Raw genomic sequence first — 17474 nt, 5'->3', positions numbered from 1 at the left:
TGCTCTAAGGGACAGAGAACAGCCCACTGTGGTCTGAGGGCTCTGTTTTATTTGGAGAAAATCATTTTTAAAACATGTTTGCGTCAATAGGGAGAAAATGTAGCTAAAGGGACGAACTAGGGACTAACTAAGGAATGACTTAACTTTTGTTGGATATGATAATGGCATTATGATTACAGGTACTACGATTTTAAGACCATTGTCTTTGAGAGATGCAAAATGGACAGCATTGGGGAAAATGACACAGTATCTGGGATTTGCTTGAAAATAAGGAAGTTGATCCAAAAAGAATCAAAACAAAACCCCCACCAAATGTCCACTGTCAGTCAATTAGCTTTCATGGGTGCCTTACTGTATTCCCTGGCACCACTGACTTACCAACTTGACCACTTGGAGTTGAGGCACCAGCATTCTCTCAGAAGTCTAAATTAGGGCACAGAAGCACTTTCCTCCCTAATTTACCAAAGTGGACCAAGGCCTAGGGTTTATCAGGTCCCTGAACAAGCTCCTCTGTGTGGAGCTTGTCCACTGCAGGTTGCCTTGCTAACTACAGATGCTACATATGAACTTAACATTTCATCCATGGTGCATTTGGATCTTTCTGGAAGACAACCTAGCACTTTCTATCAAAATAAAACACATACACAGCCCTGGACCCTGCAGCTCATCATGTACACACAAATGTCATACTTGCATAGGCACTGTGGCACCCTGTGTGGCTAATAAAAGACTACAGCTGCCTAAAGGCCCAACGACGAAGGGACTGCTCAGACTAGAAAGGAAACAATGGGAAACAAAGTAATGCAAAAGTTCCTGCAATCTTACATGTTCTTTTTCAACATGTTAAAAATGTACTCATGTTGTTGGGCCCGGCGGCGTGGCCTAGTGGCTAAAGTCCTCGCCTTGAATGCCCCGGGATCCCATATGGGCGCCGGTTCTGATCCCGGCAGCTCCACTTCCCATCCGGCTCCCTGCTTGTGGCCTGGGAAAGCAGTCGAGGACAGCCCAAAGCTTTGGGACCCTGCACCCACATGGGAGACCTGGAAGAGGTTCCTGGTTCCTGGCATCGGATCGGCGCGCACCGGCCCGTTGTGGCTCACTTGGGGAGTGAACTATCGGATGGAAGATCTTCCTCTCTGTCTCTCCTCCTCTCCTCCTCTCTGTATATCCGGCTTTCCAATAATAAAAATCTTATAAAAAAAATGTACTCACATTGTTTAGCAATGCAAACACTAGTTTACATGTCTGTCTGCAACATTCTACATGGAGGATCAAGGAAGTAGATGAACATTCTCTCCGTCTCATGTGAACATAGACACACTGGGGGAGCCTCCCTGAAGCTGCCATCACTGGCTGCCTAGCAAGGCAGCAATCGGTGACGTTACATGCATCCTCTTCTACATTTTGAAAAATGGCAGTGTATTACCTGTGAAGAACACATACAGTTTAAAGTGGAAAGGTGCCTGAGGATGGATGGTCCGGACTGTTTTTGTTTAGCTAGATTATGCCAGAAATGATCTCCATAACCCATAACACAGCACAAGAACACCCAGGGCCGGGGCCTGTTTCCACACTCCTCCACTTCCTATCACTAACACCCTCTTCCCACCTCACCCCAGCTCGGCCGGGGACACCCACGGAGCACTGGGACCTTATAACTACAAAACCCATACAAACATCAACAGAACAGAAAGCTGCTAAGAGGGGACCATGGGAGGCCTTACTTTCTCTGCTTGGCTTTGCTGGGCAGCCTCAGAAAATGAACATGATCCGTGCAATGATGTAGCGAGAAACAGTGAGTCACAGAAACCCAAAATGGGTTGAACTTTGCATAAGAGAAACCTTATCCAATTTTCTCTCTCTCACTCACTCGCACACTCGCATGCACACAAACACACATGCTCCTAATGCACAGTGTGGATTTTCATTTGTCGTGACCTTAATGGGCAATCACTAGGAACCTCCTCCAGGGACTCCTTCATCCTCCAAGCCTGAAACATCACTGCCTCTCAGAAGTTCTCCCTGATTGCCTACGTGTTGTGATTACCCCCACTGCCACCCTCTGCCCACCACTGTTCCCAGCAGTTGACAGGCAAGGTGGCCTTATCACAGATCCATTTCAGCTCATTTTCTGCACTTTTTTCTTTCGGACAGCAAGAGCAGGCATCTGCTTTGTTCACGTTTGCATATTCAGCACCCAGAACCGTGCCAAAAAATATTTAGTGCTCGATAAATAATTATTGAAGGAAAAACTATTAGCATGGAGGATTTCATAGGGCTCTTCAGATTCTTCTGGCTGAAACCTGTGTAGAAAACATATTTTCTCTGATGGAGGATTTCAGTTTGTGTCAACATCTTGCTTCTGTTGACATCTTCTGGAAGCTTCATGGTAGGCTACCAGTCCTGGGATTTTTTTGTTACACAAAAAAAAATCTCCCAAAGGCATAGCTAAATTTAACCGAGTGGATACTTGCACAACAGAGAGTTGAGGTACGGTTCAACACCACCCACAAGAAGGATGCCATGGTGAGGAAGACAAAAGAGGAGAAAATTTTAACAGAGAACTTTTGGGGTTTGGGTGGGTTTTTTTCTTTTCTTTTTTATAATTACCATGAGATGGAAAAGTCATGGGTATTCAAAAAAAGCTAGGATATTTGATGCCACACTTCTTTTCCTATGCCTCATTCTGTGGAAGCTAACAAGTCGAAGGGCAAACAAGCCAATTCTCTCATTTATTTGTTTTGTTCTATAAACAGTTTCCAAGAAACACTGTGAAGGAGGCTGAAATCGCATGTGCACATAGACACACAGAACACAAGATAATTATCTAATAGCATTCAATGTGCCTCACTAGTTAGCAGTAATAAAGATGAAATATAAAGATTAAAGCAAATTTCCCTTTTGTTTCCAATCGCCGTATTTCAATGGAAGTAATAGGAGAAGCACATGGCATGGAGCAGAGGCGCCAGGTGTGTGCACTGCAGGCAGCTACAGCTCCAAATTGGGAGACTCTTACGAGCCCACAAATGGGAATGAATGGGGGTGTGAACCTGACATAGGTTTTACATGACATTCTTTTCGTTTTCTTTCTAATTCTTCATCATCTCATTACTTGAGAGGCAGAGACACAGAACTCTCATTTATCGGTTCACTCCCCAGTTGCCCACGACAGCCAAGTGGGGCCAGCAAGTGGGAACTCAAGCCAGGTCCCTCATGTGGGTGGCAGAGGCCCAATTCCATGAGCCACTAGCAGCTCTTTCCCAGTAGTGTTGTCATGGGAAGCTAGAACTGGGAGCAGAACTGAGACCTTGAACCCAGAAACTCTGACCTGGGGTGGAGTGTCCCAAATGGTCAAACTGGGCTAAACCAACCAGCAGCCAGATGGCTGCCCTCCACAGTGCACTTAAAAACCAACCAAGGAACTCATTCCCAAGTGGCACATGGCTGCTATTTTCCTTTTCTAGTCCTTTATTGCCTACTTAACCATCCTTAGCATCACCAGCTTCTGGCCCCAGGTCCTGTCTTGGGCTCCCCGAAGCCTCCTTTTTTCTTTTTTCTTTGTTTGTTTGTTTGTTTGTTTACTTGAGAGACAGAGAGAGAGAGTGCACATGAGCAGATCAATCTCCAAATGCCAGCAAGAGCTGTGGCTGGACCAGGAGCCAGGAACTCAACCCAGGTTTCCTCCAGGGTGGCAAGAACCCAACTGCCCCAGCCAATAGCTGCTGCCTCCCAGGGTCTGCATGCACAGGAAGCAGGAGCTGGGTAATGAACCTAGGCACTCTCATGTGGAACACAGGTGTTCCTAGCCGGTCTCTTAAATCCTAGACCATATGCCTTCCCTTTTTCCCTATTCGAACACTCCCTGAAAGTATAAATAGAGCTCATCCTTCTAAAAGAGTTTAAATTTCTTTTTCTCTGATGTTCACTCAAAGCTTTCATAAGCAGAGTCAGGGCTGACTCTTCAGGTGCTACACAGTTTGACTCTGGTTTGAGTGAAGGAAGAACTTTCTGGCACTGGTATAATTTTATTCCATAGACATGATCAAGGCAATCCATTCTTGGGAGTGGAGTTTTGAAAACCACGTGAGTTGTCAGTTCTGTTGGTCCCATGAGAAGTAGCTCTAGGCCAGACACAGGGATGAGGCATGATACAATTCAGTCCCAGGGATGTTAAAGAACCCAACACTTGCTCCCTGTCACTCAAGCCACCCAAAAAAATCAACTTGAGGGGCCAGCATTGCAAAGTGGTGGGTTAAGTTGCACTCCATGATGTTGGCATCCCATATTGGTGCCAGTGTCTGTCCCAGCTGCTCCACTTCTGATCCAGATGGCCCGTGTGTTTGAGCCCCTACAGCCATGTAAGAGACCTGAAGGAAACTCCTCACTACTGGCGTTGACCTGGTTATTGCAGCCACGTGGGGAGTGGGTCAACAGATGGGAGGATTTCTCTTTCTCTCTCTCTCTCTCTCTCTCTCTCTGTATAACTCTTTCAAATCAATAGATCTTAAAAATGAACAAACAAACAAAAAACCTAATAAGCTTGAAAGCAAAATTCCCTTCTTTTCTCAAAAGCAGCCCACTGGAGTAAAAAGCTGGGAGTCCCCCAAGGGGGGACCAGAGGTTCCCAAGAGACACTTGTAACCACTAGCTTAGCACTTGGCAGTGTTACCAGTAGGCTGTCACCAAACAGGGACAAACACTAATCACACAAGACAGGAGCTTCGTCATGAAACCTGAACCCCTGCATCTTATACCAACCCAGAAATCTAAGTCCTAGAAGAAGTCATGAAAACCAGTCCCATAAACTCTCCCAAGCCCTTGAGACTGGATTTAAGCTGTGAAGACAAGGCAGCTGATGGATAAATGCTTGGGCTCTGGGGACAGATTGCTCCAATTCAAATCACTTTGAGAAGCCACCTAGCCTTGCTAAGCCTTGGGGCTTTTTTTGTTTATTCGGTGGGGATGGTTGCAGTAGTGACGGGTAAGGATTAAATGAGCTAACCTGCGCCAATGCCGGTTCTAACAGTTGGCACAGAGTAAGAGCTCAGAAAAGTCACTAGAATGATTCATCATCCACTGCCTTCTTATCTTTTATGCTTACAAGGAAGGTTAATGGGCATGTATAATGTCACCAATTTCAAATTTCATGCATATTCTGTTATTACTGATTTTTACCACCTAGAAAAGCTCAAAAGATTCTGTTCTGCCCTCGAACTCAGGACAATTTTCTGTGTGTCACAGAGTCAGCTCAAAGGAATCCACACCAAACCCTTGGCTGTACCACAACCTGGCAACAGATATATGTGTGCTTCTAGAAAACGCAGGCAGTGGGCAACATGTGCAAAATGAATTCCCCAACTCTGAGTTCAGTGTGGCCATGCTTTTCAGCTGATCTCTTTGGAGACTCTGACAACTGAAGAAATTATTGCATGCAATCATGTGCAGAAAGGAAGTTAGATGGGGAAATAACAGGGCGGGGGTGGAGGGTGCCTGGCTACAGCTCAGCCCAAGACCATGAGGCCTGCACATCTGTAAAATAAAGGGCAGACTGGATGTTCTCCAAGGACCTGTTGAACTCTAAATTCTTTCCATTTTTCTAAAATCTTATAAAGGGACGAGGACACAGAGGCAGCAGAAAGCGGGCAATAAAAGTATTAGTCTAGTGCTGAGTCTTCATTGTTAGTCACCCTTCTCTCTGCAATCTTGCCTTTGGAGATGGGGCCATCTCTTTCAGAAGAAGTGTATCTACCGCAAAACTCTGAAAGCAATCCCCTATCTTGGTTTAAGTTCAAACTAATGTTTCTACACAGCAGAATTTGACCCAGCTATCAAAAAACACTGTTTTCAAAGGGTTCGCACTAACATTTTCACATAAGCCTCTTCCCTCATTAACTGAAGGAAAGAAAGATGCAAAAGGGTAAAGTCTGACCTCAACTATGTAAAAAACAAGGATCCGAAATGCTGACGGCGGCCGCCTCTACTCAAGGCAATGAGGAGTCATTTTCTTCCTTGCCTTTCTCATAACCACTGCTACACTGCAACTTTCTCCAGGAGCAGAAACTAGTTTCCCAATAAGGAAAAATTATTCCCATGCATGAAGTTTGAAATGGCCTCAAATTATATTAAAACTCTGTGAGGGGTACAGAGGGCTCAGCAGGCAGGTTTCTGTTGGTGCGGGTCAAAATCAGACACTGGGGCCCCCCTTGTCACAGTTTCCTGCCTCTCTGCCAGCCAGGCACAGATCATGGTGCCCCGCAGGCATCACAACACCACTGACCGGATCACTTGGAAACTGATGAGTCAGGCTCCCAGTGATCCAAGCCCTCTTTTCCTCCTCCCACCGTCTGCCTGCCTAGGGCTGGGTTTTGCTTTTGGCATCATTAGTAGTGCCAGGTTGCAGCTTAAGAAGTCAAGCTTGTGTCTATCAATGTTCAGTTTTGTTTTGTTTTTTTCCCCTCCCTAACAGTTCTGGTTACAAATCTAGCAAGGTGGATGCTCCAAGCTTTTGCCTAAAAGGATTTGAGGATTATCCAGCGGCTACCCAAGCACCAGCCCAGTCCTGGGGCTTTAGATACCTGGATAATTTCAGGGACTGCAACCCAGAATTTGCATATAGGATACAGGAAGGAGTCTTGGGAATTGCTGAGTGGTCCTAGGGAGGCTGGGGCAGGGAAGATGGGGTACAGGGTGCAAGTCAGATCAGATTCATTCCTCACCATTACCTCCTCTAGGAAGGTACTTTCCTGGGGGCAGCTCTGCTTAGGGTCGTTAATTCTGAAGATGTTACTGTGCCAGATAGCTTGTCTCCTTCTCACCTAATTCTTCCCTGAGCCTCCAGGGACTCCCAGAATCCTCCTGAATGGGTAACCCAGGGCCTAGGCCAGCAGCTGCAAAGTGGATGTTGCAAGAGTGGGTTATGAATGTGCTTTCTGAATCTGCTCCATGTTCAAACCCCTGCTCTATCCTTGCATGTCCACAGCTAAAACACTCTATTTCTGTTTGGGTCTTGATCTCCCTCACCTGTAAAATGGGTCTAGTAGACCCAGCTCCCAGGGGCATGGAGCGAACTGAATTCATTTTAGGTACTGTCAGGTGACTTCATGTCACAACACAAACAGAAAGCCAGCCTACCCTTATCAGTCAGTCAAACCTCCTACACATGAGGCTTTGCACCCAGTTTCTGAAAGGGGACACCCCACCCAACAGATATAATGGTAAGACAAAAATGTCTGCCAGCAAACCCTGCTCTGTTCAGCAGCATAGAGAACTGGTCAACTGTGCCTGGGCAGACACCAGGCCACCATTGGGAGGAGCTATTTCTAGCCAAGTGTTCCTTCACCCCCACTTCACCATGTCACAGTTTGGCTAGCTTCACTTGGGAGAACCAGTACTCTTGTCAAAACACTCCTTGAAAACATCCCAAATCGGAAGAGCTCATCGGTGAGGAGGCCCAGGAAGGAAGGAAGGATGAGACCTGTCCCGCCAGGCTATCGGGTCCCGCCCCGCCTGGCCAGGTCAGTGCAGGCCCAAACATTACTCTGTGTGCACCATGCTGCTGGGCGTTGGCTGCACCCCAGGAACTGGAGTGAATACAAAGGAAAGATGTTCAATGTATACTGGAAATGAATTTGTACACAAACAAACTCCCTCCCATATGTTACTGGGCTTCCTCCAAAGGAAACAGATTAAATCAAGTGCCTACCAGGCACTCGGCTCCACATCAGGCTGTAGGAACACACAGCCCCCTTCTGGGGAATGCCAAGCTAAGGAAGGCAAGACAAACCATTGGGGCGGAGAGAGACCAAGCTGAAAGAGATGATGCCGATCAGTGCATTGGGAACTGAAGGCAGGTCACCCCGCATGGAGCCATCCACAAAGACCAAGTGGGGTTTGGGCTGAGCCCGAAGCTCCCACAGCAGGCTCCTTCACATCACAGAGAAGAAAGGAGTAAAGCATTCCAGACTGGGGAATGTAGAAGCAGGATGCTGGCAGGCACATCTGGAGCAAGAGGCAGAGAATGGGCAAGCAGGATTAAGCATGCAGAAGAGATAAGCAGAAAGCAGCAGAAGGAGCAAGGGGCTTCCTAGCTCATCTAGGATAATCTCACTTTACAACTGTAATCATGGTTCAGAGAGGTGTCCACCTAAAGTCACACAGCCACCTGTCAAGAGGAGATGAGCCGGGAAAACAAGCCTCTCAGGATTTGTTTAAGGATCTCAGCTGAGGGCTGGGTATCGTGGTGCAGTGGGTTAGGATGCTGCCGGGGACATGTTCCCATGACTGAGGGCTGATTCTCAAGTCCTAGCTACTCTGCCTGCGATCAAGTTTCCTGCAGGCACATGGAGATAGGCAGCAAAGGTTCTTTTAAAAGTTCATGCAAAGGGCTGGCACTATAGTACAACAGGTCAAGTTGCCACCCGTGTGCAAAGCTGGCATCCCAAAAGGGTGCTGGTTTGCGTCCCAATGGCTCTACTTGCAATCCAGCTTTCTACTAATGGCCTAATAAAACAACAGAGGATGGTGCAAGTGCTTGGACCCCCGCTACCTACTGGGAGACCTGGACGGAGTTCTAGACTCCTGGCTTTGCCTGACCCAGCCCCGCCCAGCCCAGCTCAGCTCAGGTCATTGTGGCTATTTGAGAAGTAAAATAGTAGCTCACTGAACTCTTTCTTCCATTCTCTCAGTAACTCTGCCTTTAAAATAACTTTTTTAAAGTTCATTGAAACCACATTTTGTGGGGAAAAAATTATATATGGATCTCCAACTTTTTGCACCAACACAAACAGGCCTTTCAATTCCAGGATGCATAAACTTTCTGAAACCTCCTCATGTGACCTAAGGAGCATGGCAGATAAATAAACAAAAGCCCCAGTGGGACACCAATCAAACAGACGTTTGAAGAAGGCACGGAAAACCAACCTTAAGTAACTGGCCATCTCCGGTTCCCAGGAACACCACTGTCCTGTTCATCACCACGGTGCCGTACACGGAGGTGAGGTCGGAGTGAATCAGGGTGGCCGAGGCGATGGGCTGCACTCTTTCCGGTTGATCTCCTTCTTTCTGTACATGCACATAAATACACAAGTCAGAGACCATTTTTAAGGGCCATTCTTCATGCCTTCCCCGGAGGGTACTCAAACCCTTCTCCTTAGACAAGATACCCCAGAGGGCCGTTCTCCACCACCTTTCCTGCAAACCCCCTTGCATGTCCGATCCAGGCGAGGACACTTGTCTACCCTGTACTGACACAGATCAACCGCCAGCAGGGAGCTAGCCATCCATTTCACACTGTCCCAGCTGAGAGAGGCAGCCCAGTCCTATTTCCTTGCCGACAGGGAGGGAGCCCACTGCAGAACTGGGAAGGGGACTTGGACTTGGCTCTTTTGGTAGGATGCTTGCCTAAATTCATTTCAGCAATACTGGCTTCTGGGATGGTCAACACAAACATTCCCAGGATAGGAACAGGCAGGATCCTCTGGGGTGGCAAGGCAGAGAGGGGGACATTCTGAATTTACATGGAGGGTGCCACGTGATGCCCAAAGACAGGGGAACCAAAGGCACATGGTTAAGAGCCAAAGCCACGATCACGGACGGAGGGTATCACAAAGCCACAGAGCTAAAAGGGGAAGGGAACAGCAGGGCTGGACCCGATGCAGATGCTGTTATGTTTGCTTTGTTTTGTTTGAGGAGGAAATAAAAAACTCCCAACTCCAAAGCACTGACATGCTCCCAGGCTCTGAGCGTGTGCAATCACATGCCTGCTCCTGAGCGTCAACCAAAGCCCCTGTTGGAGCTCGAAGCAGAGATGTGGTCGACAGAAATTCTTTTCGTTTCTGAGAATGAAGTCCCCCTTGCTACTTCCTGCCTCCAACGACAGGAAGCAAAGTCTGTGACACATGCCTGGAGAAGAAACGGAGCTGTGGCTTCCGAACACACTGCGATAGCACACTTTATCTGCCAGGGCTCCCTTCCCAACCTCGCTTGGGATCGCAAAGGCACACCTCCCTTTCCGCCAATGGCAGAGCCAGCCAAGTTCTACCTAGCACCTCCCAAAACGGGCAGGGGGAGGCTAAGACTTATTAACTTCATTATGTTATTGCCAACAGTGTTTATGTCTTTCAATTTATATCTTATTAAAATATTCATTATTTTTAAACCCACAAGTTTCATTAACATCTAAACTAAATGGATTCATGGTTTAAGTTGATTTCTGTAGCTTTAAAGTGCTGCCTAGATTTTTTTGTGGACGTTACACTGGATGAAAGAAGATAAGCCAGCATGGATGCTTCCAGGGCCCCATCATTTTTCAAGGAAAAGATGTCATCAACTAAGAGAAAAGGACTTCTCTGCATAAGACATTCTACAGAGAACTCAGTGTAGGAAGATTTCTGGAAAGCCTCTTAGAGATGTGCCCCCGCCCCCTTCCCCCTGCCCCTGTTAAAAGATAGCACTTCTCAGGGAGTCAGGGAAGAGGGAAGGTATCCTGTTCAAATGGAAGTTGAGTGGGAGGAAACATTCTCCATGGGTCTGAGAATTGGAACAACAAATCACTCTTGAGATAAGGAAGCCATGTGACCATGAGCAGAAAAAAAAAGAGAAAAATTGGATGACCTTTAAATTAAATGAATGAATAAATAAATAATAAATAAAAGCATACTACATTTCTTGCTTTAAAATAAAGCCTCAGTTTTTCAAACACAAAATCGGCCGACCATGCCTATTACGTTCATTCACTATGTGAGCAATTCAGAGAGGCTAACTCAGGGAACTTTGGGAGCATCTTCGCCTGGCCTTTCGGAAGAGTCTAATACTTGGGGCTAGAGGACATCTCTCTCCTTCCTCTCAAAACACAGAACGATGATTTCAGATTACAGATGCTCCAAAGGGTCTCAATGGGACAGTGGGCACCCTGGGCTAGTATGCAGGGGGGTGCTTAACACCTGTTACCTAGTCCAAGGACCAAGACATCACAGATGGTCTTTGCAGTGGTGGGATGAGATAACCCTAATTGTAAAAGTCTGGCTCCAAACACAGAAATCCAGAGGCAGCTCGACACTCTAAAAGGAATAAGGAAGAAACTGGTTCAAAATGGCCACCCCACCTTGACTAGGGCCCTTCCCTACCTCCTCGCTTTTCAAGTCATTTTCTAAGTTAAGTTTTGAATCAGCAGCATGAGAAAGCAGTGTTCCCAAACTTTGAGAGATTGGTGGCAGGAACCAAAGCGCCAGAGACTTGCCTGTATCGGAGCTTGGTTGTCACTCACTAGGTAGTCTGGAACTTTCCTTTAACCTTGTTGGGGTTGATTTCTCAACTGGCTACTAAGGTTGCCTGGTGGGACAGTTGTGAAGAGGACAGAACAACTGTCACACCTGCTACCGTGGATCAGAAGTGGGAGTTTTTCTCTTCTTCCCCAAGAGATGCAGTCTAGGGAAGGGAGCCAACAGCCTGCCCTGGAATCTTACCTCCCACTCTGCAATGCTAATAAAGACAACAGTAATCATTCCATAGGCTTCTCATAGGATGAGTTAATAACCAACCTCACCAAAGCTGAGGGCAGTGTCACACACAGAGGGACAGGTACCCCACCCCTGCTGTCATTACCTTACTGTATAACACAGATGTTCCCACACCCATGGCAGGTATTCCTATTAAAAACAACTCTACTTTTGGTTAGATGGCACTAAACCCAAGCCACAAGGTCACCTATTGCCCACTGACACATACCTGTTTTCCCACGCCTTGAGTTATAGGTAGCCACCACAAGGTCCAGTGCTGAGCACTAATGAAGTCCCTCGGGGCAGGGGTGGGGGAAGAGGAGAGGGGTTAGTTCTAGGAATAAATTTCCTCCTCGATAAAGATGGCTCTTGATAAGAGCCTGTCCATCCTCTCCCTCACTGCCTCCTGTGGAATGCAGTTACACAGGGTCATCACCTGCAGATTTGAGAGGTAGGGGGAAGGGTGGCCATTTTGCTCCATGAAATTCAAGATGGCGGATCAACATCAAACTAAGACCAGTGCAGGGGACAGAAAGGAGACGCTGAGCTCTTCAGCATCCCTCTAAGCTATCAACCTCCTTCCGCTCTACTTTTTTTTTTTTTTAAAGATCTGTCTTCTTTTTTTCTTTTAAATTGCAAAGTCTGATATATAGAGAGGAGGACAGAGAGGAAGATCTTCCGTCCGATGATTCACTGCCCAAGTGACCGCAATGGCCAAAGCTGAGCAGATCCAAAACCAGGAGCTCTTCTGGGTCTCCCACGTGGGTGCAGGGTCTCAGGGCTTTGGGCCATCCATGACTGCTTTCCCAGGTCACAAGTAGGGTGCTGGATGGGAAGCGGGGCTGCCTGGATCAGAACAGGTGCACATATGGGGTCCAGGCACATTCAAACCAGAAGACTTTAGCAGCTAGGCCGCCACGCCAGGCCCCACCCTACCCTTTTTACGAAGTGAACAGATGTTGCGGTTTAACCCACTGCTGATGGGGTTTTTGGTTACTAGAACCAAATGCAAATCGCTGTTGAAGAAACGAGAATCACGAACCTGTCACAGCAAGCAGCAGACCATAGCTGAAGGACCAGGAACTAGACAAGTCGTGCCCTTCCCCAGCACGGAGGACCCTGGCCACAGTTAACAGCCGTGTACTGTAGCCAGTTAATAGCCGTGAACTTGGAAGCAAAGGCAAAGAGGAAGCCTGGGCCTCGTGAACACTCTGGGGGCTGAATGGAAATGGATTCTTTTGTGCTGAAAACACCCAGAAATGGACAGGTCCAAGTGAATGCAGAAAGGAGCCTTTTGAATGGCTTTCTTATGCTCATTTCAGCAAATGAAAACAAAAGACTGGTTCCAGAGAAACCTGCTCACAACAGAGATGTTAATACCTAGGAAGCTGGGCAGAAAATGGAGGGAAATAGTGCAGTCGGCCCCCTGTGTCCAGAAATTATTCCTCCTCTCCCTCCACCCCAAGCCCATTTTCTATCTTGCCCTTTTCTCCCCTTAGGGCATAATCACTAACGTTGCTCCCAGCCTATTCTGTCTAGTTTATTATGTGTAATTTATTTCTGAATCCCAGCCTCTGCCTGTCCGTCTGTGTGTAACAAGGTTAATGCCTCATAATGATGCTTTTGCCAGGTCTGCCTTTTATGACAAAAGCCAATTCTGATTTAGCACCAAACCCTGGCTCCCCTTTGGGCTTTCTCGGTTTCCTCAGAGTTGTCACTCTTTCACTTTGCAGCCATCTCTAACCATGACATCACGCCTACACGTTAGCCAGCTCCAGGAGGAACCTTTGCTCAGCAGAGGATACGACAACACATGTATATGTGTAGGAGGGAGTGGTGGGCACATCACAGGGCAAGCAGCCGGACCTCCCAACTCCAGCACATCATTTCTCATCGGCAACAAGCATTTCCCATTGTGTGTGCCACACACTGCACATCCTACAAAGTCTAGGGGGCACCAGTCTGGTTTTCTAGGGTCTAGCATCTGGCATAGGGCAGCATCACAGACCCATCCTTGCCATCCCTGCACAAGGCAGGGTACTCACAGCCATGCTGCTACTTTTGTGGCAAAGCCCAGAGGCAACACGCACAAAAGGGAGGCCTCAGGGCCTACACTGTGGTGCAGCAGGTTAAGCCACCACCTGCAATGCCGGCATCTCATACGTGTGCTGTTTTAAGTTCTAGCTGCTCCACTTCCAATCCAGCTCCCTGCTAATGCACCTGAGAAAGTAGCAGGAAAAGGCCCAATTGCTTGGGCCCCTTGCACTCTCATGGGAGATCTGGATGGAGTTCCATGGACTCCTGGCTTTATCCTGGTTCAGCCCCAACCAACAGATGGAAGATCTCAATCTTTCTCTCTCTCTCTCATAAAATGCATAAGTCTTTAAGCACACACACAAAATGGGGCTTCAACCATAGGAAACCCAGTACAAGTAAATCTCTTCTAGACTATCGAAAGGAGTTCTACCTGTTGAATGTTCTTTACATGGCTGGCAAATACCTAGCTGGTGTTAAGCAATTTCTTCTATTGCACTTTTTATTTGGAAGGCAGAGAGAGAAAGAGAGAGGAAGTTAATACTTTTCTCTGCTGGTTCACTACCCAAATGTCTGCAAAGGGGAGCTGAAACAGGCCGAAGCTGGGAGTCAAGAAGTTAATCCAGGTCTCCCACTTGGGTGACAGGAATCCAATGACCTGAACCATCACTGCTGCCTCCCAGGGTCTATATTAGCAAGAAATTGGAGTTAGGAGCCAGAGACAGGAACTCAGTTGCTCTAATGTGTCACATAGGCATTTTGGTCCAGGACTTAACTGTTAGGGTAAGCACCCACCCCCTATATCTTACAGATTGATGAAATGCCTCTTCTTCCTGCATTTCAATCCTCTCGGGATGCAACTGCTTTGAAGCAGCTTTTTCATCATTTCCTGTTACCAAAGGCAGTTAGAAAACCACTGAAGAAGTCCAAATTCTGATCTCTGCTCTGTCCATCATGGGCTGCTCTATACTGGCAAGCAAAATCCCTGAACCTCAACACCCACATCTGTAAAACAGACAGGGTAACGCCACACGCCCTGTCAATCGGCACTTGCTGGGAGGCCCAAGTGAAATCCTCTATGTGAAAATAGAGAATGATCTTTATCAAGCCAGGGAGATGGTATGAACAATTATTAACCTGAGTCGGATGGTGATTTTATTAGCCATTAGGGCCCCTGTCATTTTGCTTTATACCTCTAGGAGTCACGGCATTGTTGGAGTTCTGAACAAGTTGATGGCATCTCTCTGATCATCTGAAGCAGCAATTTGCATCGGGGCTCTGATGATCAGAAGGGAAAGTCCAAACTGTGCAGGGGGAATGCACAAGGGGAGTTTGGGGACGCCTTCAGACTGCCTCTATTCCAGACGCGCATTGCGGCAGGTGGCATAGCCCCAGAAAGGTGCAAAGGGGAAAGCTTGCCTTTCACAGCCTCGCACCTGCTTCTCCACCTTCTCTCCTTCTCAGGGCCTCAGAATCCTCAAGCCTGGCCCTACCCCCACCTCTGCCCCCCTGCCAAATCCACACCCCAAAATGCATCCTTCTTTCTGCCTGCTTTACACTCCTCCCCCACCCACATTTCCATCCCTTCCCTGCACTCAAGCAACTCAGAACAAGGTAGGAGCAGCAGTAGATATTCCAGCCGCAGTTTCCCAGATTCCCCCCACTACAAGAGCCTTGGTCAACCACTCCGCAGCCAGGAGGAAGCTCCTGGAGTTCTGGAAGAGGAAGGTCCTGTATCACCTACTTTCAGCTGCACTGAGCCTACAAGTGGCTGGTGGTGGCCCCGCCACCAGGCTGCTGTCAGAGTCCCTGCCACAATTCTGTGTATCTCCAGGTGAATGGCATCAGCCCCAGAGAACCAAGGAACCCAGAGTCACTGCCAATAGGTTTCCCAGACTTCTATTTCTTCCAACGCCATTCCTCCCCCTTCTGCCGCATCGTGGTCAGCAGCGTCACCACACCCTTGACCTTTCTCTTTCTGTCATCCCCCATGTCCAAAACCCTCAGCAGAAGTTCCCAACAGTCTCACATCCATCTCCTCTCCCACTACTGTCTGCACCACCCCATGGCTCCATCACCTCCTTCCTGGTCAGCTGGCATTCATCCATAATCCCTCCTCCATCAGGAGCCAGAGAGACCTTTCACAATATAAAGGGAAAAGAGGCCATGTCACTCTCTTGCCTAAAATCCTGAGAACAAAATCAACGTTCCCTCAGGGCCCACGTGAGCCAGTGCTGACCACTGCTTCAAACAGGTCTTGGCACTCTTCTCCTTCACTGTGTGTCAGCTCCCACGGTGACTTAGTCACAGGTGTCACCACAGGCTACGGTCTCTCTGTCTCTGGACCTCTATATATGTTTTCTTCTATCCTTACCTCCTGCTCCTAATCTGCCTTAACTCCCTTGGAGGTTGGATTAAAAAAAAAAAAGATTTATTTATTTGAAAGGCAGTGTTACCAAGAGAGGAGAGAAGAGCCAGAGAGATCTTCCATCTGTTGGTTCACTCATCAAATATCTGCAAAAACTGGCCAAAGCCAGGAGCTGCTTCTGGGACCCCCATATGGGTGCAGCTCAAGGCCTGGGCCATCTTCCACTGCTTTCCCAGGCACATTAGCAGAAAGCTATATTGGTAGTGGAGCAGCTCAGACTGGAACCAGCACTCATATGGGATGTCAGCACTCCAAGCCAAGGCTTAACCCACTGGTCCCAGGCTGGTTCTTCTTAATGCTTCAGGTTTTAAGATGTTCTTTCTAAAAAGATATATGACCATAGTGCTCCTCTATCCATTCCTCAGTTGCTATTCTGAACACAGCACTCCGTTTATTTCTTTCAAAGCACTATGGGTATGAGTGTATGTGTATAGTGGGATTTGAAGCAGCACCTAAGTAAACACTTGGGAAGCCAATATACTGTGCTGGAATTCCTGGCTCCAGTTCTGCTCTCAGTCCTGGCCTCCGGCTAACGCACTCTCTGGGAACCAGCAGTGGATGGCTCAAACATGTGGGTCCTTGTTACCCCATGGCAGACTCTATGGGGTTCCTGGCTCCTGCAGCAGCTTTGGTCTAGCCCAGCCCCAACTGCTGTTGCTATCTGGTGACTGAACCAGTGAATGAACCACCTCTCTCTCTCTCTGACATTCAAGCAAGGCAAGTCAATAAAAGGTTTTCTTAAATTAAAAACAAAAAAAAGAAACTCATGATTCTTTTTCTAAAATGCTATCATTACTACTTTGAAAATGTCTGAATTGTCTGACTCTAAGCTCTACAATAGCTCACCTTATTCTACACTTTGAATGCAGCATCTGTCTTAGCATCTGGCATATAACAAGTTGTCAATAAATATTTATGGATCATGGTTGAAAGATCTTGGTCCAAATCTTATCAGACAACTATGGCACTTGGCTGTACACTCCTAGCCATGACAAAGTTCTTCAATGGAGACAAAAAAAATGTGTCTTAAACAGCGAGTCTTGGCTCTGTGCTGGGGTCAATAAGAAACGGCCCACACCTGTTACTACCAAGTGTCTTGGTTAACGGCTATTTCACTGAGAGTTTGTAAGAGTGTGTGAGTGTGTCATCATCTCAGGCCACAGTTGGCCTACAAAGTCAGCATGCTTAAAACATGCTCCAAGAAGTAATCCGTGTGCTCTCTGCTCCCACTTCAGCCAAGGGTAACAGGCCTGCTTTGCTCTTATGTTAGAAAAGCATCATTTTATGAACATGACCTAACACTGTGTCTACTCTTTAAAAACAGCGAATGGTCTACAGAAGAGCATACAGAACAAGAGATTTAAAGTAAAACAAACAAACAAAAACAACTGTGGCTTCAAGTGCAAGCTGTGTTATGTATGAGTTCTGAGTGTGTAGACAGCCACCTGTCCTCTCTGCGGCACCTCCACCCCCTACCCCCGCCACACACACCTGCTCCAACACTCATTCAGACATCC

The 17474-nt window shown here is 47.4% G+C and overlaps 1 protein-coding gene across 1 annotated transcript in view; it reads right to left on the bottom strand.

Annotated features, from left to right (window-relative positions):
• Nucleotides 1–17474, bottom strand: part of PLXNC1 (plexin C1) — a 165392-nt gene that overhangs the window by 137052 nt on the left and 10866 nt on the right. The window contains exon 2 of the mRNA XM_058673854.1: nt 8920–9060. Coding sequence (XP_058529837.1) covers nt 8920–9060 — 141 coding nt within the window. The remainder of the gene's footprint in view (nt 1–8919; nt 9061–17474) is intronic.

This window comes from Ochotona princeps, chromosome 15, assembly GCF_030435755.1.
Source record: "Ochotona princeps isolate mOchPri1 chromosome 15, mOchPri1.hap1, whole genome shotgun sequence".
Lineage (NCBI taxonomy): Eukaryota > Metazoa > Chordata > Mammalia > Lagomorpha > Ochotonidae > Ochotona > Ochotona princeps.
Note: the sequence above shows the minus strand (reverse complement) of the source record. Positions and strands in the feature narration are given on the sequence as shown.